Below are 7780 nucleotides of genomic sequence, written 5' to 3'. Positions count from 1 at the left end.
CAGTAAGACTCCCTAATCGGGAGATAAGCGACCGTTGGTCGCTTATCTCCACAAATAGGCCAAAAGTTTGTTTTACCAATTATCAAGACATAGGGCAGTTGACAGTTTGCCATGGTTACTCATTGAAGTTGAATCTCCATATATGGAGATAACCTACGCATCACACTAAGTCTGACCTCACCAGCCCATATTTGGGCATGAGCAACTTATGTCTCCATATATGGAGATATGATGACATCACACAGTCCTCAGCCGATGATGTGGCGTGATGTCATACAATACACAAACAAGCCCTACAGTATAAAGGGGCAATTCTTGCCAGGAAAGAAGCATTTCTTCGACTCAGACCTTATCGCCAGGGTTGGCTTAGCAGCTGTCGGTAGGACCATATATGGATTCTGTTAGTGTGGATCTCCTAACAGGGCATCATCTGGGATACAATCCCTTTTATGCCCATATATGGAGATCCCTAACAGAATCCCTTTCATGCCCATATATGGAGATCCCTAACAGAATCCCTTTTATGCCCATATATGGAGATCCCTAACAGCATCCCTTTTATGCCCATATATGGAGATCACTAACAGCTAACAGAATCCCTTTTATGCCCATATATGGAGATCCCTAACAGAATCCCTTTTATGCCCATATATGGAGATCCCTAACAGAATCCCTTTTATGCCCATATATGGAGATCCCTAACAGAATCCCTTTTATGCCCATATATGGAGATCCCTAACAGAATCCCTTGTATGCCCATATATGGAGATCCCTAACAGAATCCCTTTTATGCCCATATATGGAGATCCCTAACAGAATCCCTTTTATGCCCATATATTATGGAGAAATCCCTGCTCTGAGTATCTGACATCAGTGTGATGTCACCTGTTTATGCCCATATATGGAGATCCCTGCTCTGCGTATCTGGTTGTTATGGTAAACAGTTGGTTGCTAGGGTAAAAAAAAAATGGTTGTTATGGTAAACAGTTGGTTGCTAGGGTAAACAGTTGGTTGCTAGGGTAAAACCATGGTTGCTAACGTACACTAACAGACCAGCAACAACAGACTGTTGCCACAGCAACGTACACAAAGGTTTGTGTACACATGTGGTGTGATGTCATACTGATGCGGAGATATGAGCAGGGCAAAGGTGTGACGTGTGACGTGTGACCGACGGACGGACGGACGGACGGCCGGCCGGTGGAGGTTTTCATAGTAAACTGCTCCCTGGCGGTCGCAACAAGAAATGAATCTGAGGCAAAATGCAGCAATTTTGCCCTATCCTGAAAGCATAGGCTATCTTTACCGGTTATATAATTTCGCATTTTTTAAACCTGTTAATATAACAAAAGATAAACATTCCATATGATGATACCTTTGCATAATTAAAATCAAGGAATTTAATAATGAACTAGAAATGCACTCTGTCGAGGTGCCAATTTACCTAACCTGATTGAGCTAAGGTCTTCAACAAGAGGAGACACCGACATACATACATACTTACATACATACATACATACGTATACATACATACCGGTACATACCCAGCCGATCGCAGTACTTGCGCGCACTGCTTGCGCAAGTAACTAGAACTGCACTCTGTCGAGGTGCCATTTATGGCCTACTTGTGCGCCAGCAGAGCGTGCCATGAGGTGCGCTCACCACTGGCGATGCCACTGACATCACCAGGAACGCTCTGCTGACGCAAGTAATTATATAGTCAAACTATTATGTTCCCCCTCTCCCACATGTCTCACATTGTTCTTCAAAAATGGTCCAGGAAACTATCAGCAACAATATCACTGCAGAGATCTGGCTGGTGCAGGACCTGGAAGATAAACACGACTCGGACAGGTGCAGAAAAGTCCATCATTTACTTAAGGAGAACATTTACTTTCAGAGAACAACCACAGATTATCTTCACATAGTACACAGCGTGTTGTTAGTTTAGGCAGAGGTTCAAGTAGTTAGATTCACAACAAATTTGAAGGAGTCAGACATGGAAGAGTGGCAGAGGAATGCTATAGTTAATGAAGTAGTTATATACTGAAAGTATCTTTCTTTGTGCATATCGTATACACACATTTGACCACAGTGTTTGGAATGATGAGAGAGTCTTGGAAGTGCCATGATTACGATGATTGTGGAAGAGGTTTGTGGCTTGAGAGACTAACCTGAGTCTGACTCCAGGGCTTGCAGCACAGACTGTGGTACTCTGCTGGCATAGTACTGGTGGTTGCGTAGTGTAGCAAGGACCCCGGCAGAGTTCATGTGCTTTGCGTCAGCATCGTAGCTGTATGCATTGCCATGCATGTCTGTCAATTCTCCTCCCACGGCTCGCAGGAGTGCTTCAGGACCACAAGTGTCCCATTTCCTGCACCCTGGGCTGGCAAAGACATAGGCAGAGGCCTTTCCCTCGATCAGCTGGAGTATCTTATTTCCTGCTCCACCCATTCTAGTGACCTCATGAGGTTCCATGGCGTCCACGCAGTCTGTTACTAGCTTGTTGCTGTGGGAACGGGTGGTAGTGACGATGCGCCTTTCACCTGGGACCTCCTGCAGCTGAAATCCAAATGCTCCTAGTCCCAGCATTCCCCACAGAGTCCTTCCCAAGTTGGCCTCTTCTCCAAGCTGGTAGTTGTAGAATGGCTGGTTGATGACGCCAGCGATGGCTTTGCCTCTATATGCAATACCAATGAGGACAGTCACATTATCCAGGATCCCTTCTGTGTATTCCTTTGTGCCATCAAGGGGATCAACCCATACGACTAGCTCCTCCTCTTTCACAGCACTGTACTCTACAGGACAGGTCTTCTGAAGGACTTCCTCAGCCTGGCCATTTTCAATAAGGTCTTCGCTTACCTCCTCATCCGGAAGGTCCTCCTCCCCAATGATGGTGATTTGGGGGAAGTGTCTTGACAGTGAGGCACAGATGCTCTGCTGGCCCAATCTGTCGGCCAGCGTCTGCAGATCATCAACCCCCGTCTTTTGCACAATACCAAGCTCTCCGCTGTGGAGGACCTTCCTCACAATGGAGCCAGCCTTTTCAGCCACGGCACAAGCAGAGGCCAGCACACGCATTACTACTGCAGGATTTCCAGACATTATTCTATGACAATGGCTTTTCGTACAGCAAAAACAGAACCAAATACGCTGGCTTGTTGTGTACCAAGCAGTCAAGGCACAAAGCAACACAAAACAAGTTACCACAAACAAATAACTAAAGGTAGCTAAATAAAGGTATAAGACCTTTTAAAAGAGGCCAACAACCTATTGTAATTATTGGTATCAGTACTTTAAGGTCTATGATATCAGTGTTATGATGTCATCAGGGATCTCCATATGGAGATGGCGATTTCTTGTTTTGTTTTCTTAGACACTAAGGAGCTGCATATGAGGGCACATAGAATGTGAAGTCATATTTTCAGCGCATTAGTATTTCTGTTTACCAATGTGCCAGATGCAAGTCTACTTTCTGTCATTTATGTAAACACCAACTCGCAACAACAGCAAACAGCCTAACTCTGCGGAAAGACATCCCCCAAAATACTTTTGTTTCTTGCTGCTGTGTCTGCCATCCTTCATCTCGGAAGGCACACTGAAAGGGGGATTCCAGGTTATTCACGTCTTGTTTATTTCAAACAGGGCTGGTGCTTCGTGTTTCTCTGACAGTTCAGCAATGTTGAGAGATGTGCACAAATGAATTGGTAAACAATTGAAACCACTGCGCTGGGCGGCCTACCGGTCCAGGCGCATACATAGGCTCAGTGTAGCCTGACAGCGTGTCAGTGGTTCGAGTCCCGATCCCGACTACCTTTGCTGCGTGTCACTCCCCATCTCTCTCCCCATTTCCTGTCCTATCAATAACAAGGAGAGAACATGCAAACTCCACACAGAAAGGCCCTTTCGACGACCCCAACTAGGTTATGGGAACTGATGACGTGGAGGAGAGAACCCGGGACCTTCTATGCTGATTATAAATCACACCCAGCGTGAAGTGAGTGGTGCTTTTTATGAGTTAAAGGAGTAGTTCACCCCCAAAATGAAAAATGTTCTATTGATTAGTCACACCATGGAGACTTGAGTTCAATAATATATTTTTTTGTATTTGTCACATTCCTAAGACAAAAACATTTTATTATAGTAAATTTACCCCCATTGATTCTGGATGGGGACCCAAATGCATGGGCCAGGATGGGGACCCATACAAGGCCCTGGATGGGGACCCAAATGCATTTGTGTGAGAATCAATGGGGGTACATGTACTTGACCCTAAATTTACCCTCATTGATTCTGACCCATTTGGGTCCTCAACCAGGGCCTTATTTGGGTCCCCATCCAGGCCCATTCATTTGGGTACTTCACAATCTTTGTGCAAGAAATTCTTACAGTATATACTTAAGACATGATTAGGCTACATTCTTTATAATGAGTCTTTGGGGAAATGAGCACATAGAGTCTGTTGTCTTCTTCAATTTTGATTTGTGTACTCAGACTACCATTAGGGATGAGCTTTCCTCAGAAGCTTTCAGTCTCTGCTGAGCTCCAAGTTGCATTCCTTCTCTAACGACTCCAAGGATACCAGGATGAGGAAACGCAGAAACAGAGAATTGTTCTGGCACTTCTCAAAGAAATCGTGGTTATTTTTATGACGTCAGCCCCCAGTTGGTGCACCATTCATACCCAATGTCTCTGGAATGCGCTCTGCAAATATTATTCACAACATATAGAAAAAGGATTAAGGGAGAAAGAACGATATTAATAACATATCAAAAGACATGCAAAAATGAAAGCACAACAATGTATTCCAAATAAAAGAAAAGAAATTAGAATACATCGTCATCTGGACACAAGGACCAAATAATAATAAATAATTATAGTCAGAATTATAGGCAGGGTCTTTAGAAAAATGGGAAACCCTGGCATTCCGAAGTGTTATTCTTCGAAATAGAGGTGTTTCTAAATAGCAACGTGTTACCGTCGGAATGGCAGGGTCTTTAGAAAAATGGGGAAACCCCACCATTCTGATGCATTGAAGTCAATGTTCGGAATGCCGACGTTTCAGAATCTCAGTGTGTAACCAGCCTAAATTGACACCGTGGTGCATGGAGGAGGGCGAGTAGGCTCTCCAATGAGGAAGATTTGATAGATGACATACCGGTAGCAGCAGCACAGCCATTCCTAGCAGACTGACTTCCAGTGAAGTCAGTCTGCCTTTATTCTAGATAGGCAAAATAGCTTGAGTATTGGTCAAGCTTCACATGACAGTTAGCTTGCTGCAAAATATAGTCACGGCAACCACACTTGCAATTTCCAATTTCACCTTTCTAGTATTATTAGCGTGGTTGCCCGAAAGGGCAACACCCTGTAGTCCTGGGGAAACTTTATTTATTCTAGATAAACCTTATTTTATAGAATAAACTTTATTTGTGAATCCTCATTGATTTCAATGGGGGAGTGGTGCTAGCTCGAGGATTGGTCGAGCTTCACACAACAATTTGGCTATCTGGTTATATATAGTAGGCAACCACACTTGCAATTTCAATTGCATCTTTTCTAGTTTTGGGGTTACTCTATCTAGAAACAAAAATCACACCCAATGTGAAGTGAGCAGTGATATTTAGGAGTTAGGGTGGTTTATGCTATTTATGAGTTAGGGTACTTGTCCGAGTTACTCATCATCTGATATAACCCTTCACCCAATCAGTCATCACGATTGAGAGTGAGGTCATAATATTAAGGCATAAATACTATCTTTCTCATCATCTGATGTAACCTTTTTCTCTAAGGGTTTTCCCACTGAAGTATTGGGAGAAAATGTCACTTCACACAGGGAGGGAGGGACACCCTTTTCCCTCTCTCTGATTGGCTCCCCATTAGAGTCAATGGCAACCTTGCAATTTCCAATTGCATCTTTCTAGTTTTGGGGTTACTCTAGAAACAAAAATCACACCCAATGTGAAGTGAGCAGTGCTATTTATTATGAGTTAATTTCACTAACTCAGACAGTGTCTCAGACAGTCCAGACAGACAGGGGACAAACAGCCAAAGCCAGATGTCTGTGCTGTTAGCACCGCTCCAAAAAAAAAAAGCTGAGCAAGTTCTATAATCTGGTTGTCCTGTTGGACAACCACATCATTGTCATTTCTACATTATGAATCAAGTTCAATGTCACTTCTCGAGCAACGATTCATTGAAGCTCTTCTGGGCCCAGATGACACACGAGGAGATGACAAACATGTGGAGAATACAGCTCTCACCGATTGTGAAGAAGGTCAGTGATTTCTACCACATATTGGACATACAGTATTTGTCATTCCACAGCAGCAGCAGAGCAAATGAGTCATGTCTATGCTGAGCCGACGCACAGGGGTGTCACAAGGGGGGGAACAATGGGACTGAGTTACTAGGGCCCAAGGTGGAGGGGGCCATAATTATTTTAAACTTTAGCTATTGAAAAATAGCAGATACAAAGCACAGAGTGCCGCGCTGCAAGCTTGTAGATCTGCTATTTTTGAAAAGTTGTGAAAATGTGTGCAAATCTTTGAAAATATGTATTTTTTAAAGGGCCTACACCATGCTTTTAAAACTATATTTTTTGTATAAATATATGCTCAAAATTGAGTCTTAGACAGGTCTTAACCCTCAAACACACACTCTGACCATTCCTTTTGTTTCTACTAGCTGTCCTATAATTAGGCTCTCAAGCTGCAATACCAAAACGGCCTTTGTTTGCTCAGGGGCGCATCTAGTGGGGTTTTTTCCTCTCCTCTCCAACGTTGACAACAAATATATTGGGCCAATTAAAAATAGGATAATGTTGCAGCTCTGATTATAGCCTACTGTAGGCCTATGTTGTATGATATAAGCCTACTGTCAAATGACACAGGGCGACCGTTGCTAGACCAGACATTAGAGAACGTTAATCTACATTAGACAATCAACCCCACCCGCATTGTATTTATGTATAATGTATAAAAATGTATGAAATATAACGGCCCATTTATTTATTTATTTTGGCGATAATGAACCATCTGCGCTGCAGATGAAAACGCTCCAACCAGGAGGAAGAGGAGCGGGTCGAGCGACCAGACCGAGCGTAGTTGCCCGACGTAGGTGCACCGCCTCGGGCTGCGCTCGCGGGCCGCTCGCGGGGCCCGGGAGCCCGGCTCGCTCGCCACGCGAGCTCCGGGGATCGCGGGGCGCCCCGCGAGCGGCCCGCGAGTGCAGCCCGAGACGGTGCACCTACGTCGGGCACCTACGCTCGGTCTGGTCGCTCGACCCGCTCCTCTTCCTCCTGGTTGGAGCGTTTTCATCTGCAGCGCAGATGGTTAATTATCGCCAAAAAACATTGTTCTACCGTGAGAGATACGTAGTATGCAGTGAAGAAAAGAATATAGCCTGGTTTATGGGCTGTTATATAGCCGGGGATAATGAAAGGAAGGACCGGGGTGTTTTAGCTCACTCTAGCCGCGGACAGTGACAGAAGAGGCGGGCTGTGAAGCTCTCTCAAGCCGGGGACAGGGAGGGGGAAACCGGGGGTGGGACAGCGATAGGAGAGGCGGTCTATCACGGACACGGAGGAGGAGGGAAGGGGGTCCGACCGGCATGGACCCCCTGCGGGCCGGGGAGCAGCAGGAGGAGGAGGAGGCCAGCGGCGGCCGCTTAGCGGCGCTGGAACTCGGAGCGGCCGGGGAGGAGGGAAGCTCCATGGGCGGCGGGGACACCGTCTGCTCCCTGCCCGGGGAGAGAGACCTGGGCAACGGGGGAACGGCGCGGG

At 45.5% G+C, this 7780-nt stretch overlaps 1 protein-coding gene across 1 annotated transcript; it reads right to left on the bottom strand.

Moving 5' to 3' along the window:
- Nucleotides 1-2169: 2169 nt before the first annotated feature.
- On the bottom strand, nt 2170-3105 carry LOC308282800 (3'(2'),5'-bisphosphate nucleotidase 1-like; the record flags this gene model as incomplete). Its single annotated transcript, XM_080723187.1, has 1 exon — nt 2170-3105. One exon carries the CDS (start codon nt 3103-3105, stop codon nt 2170-2172), a length of 936 nt encoding a protein of 311 aa, XP_080579313.1.
- Nucleotides 3106-7780: the final 4675 nt, after the last annotated feature.

The sequence above is a fragment of the Nannobrachium achirus genome (assembly GCF_963921795.1).
Source record: "Nannobrachium achirus genome assembly, chromosome: 4".
Taxonomy (NCBI): Eukaryota; Metazoa; Chordata; class Actinopteri; order Myctophiformes; family Myctophidae; genus Nannobrachium; species Nannobrachium achirus.
The sequence above is the reverse complement of the archived record's forward strand: the minus strand, read 5'-3'. Positions and strand labels throughout refer to the sequence as shown.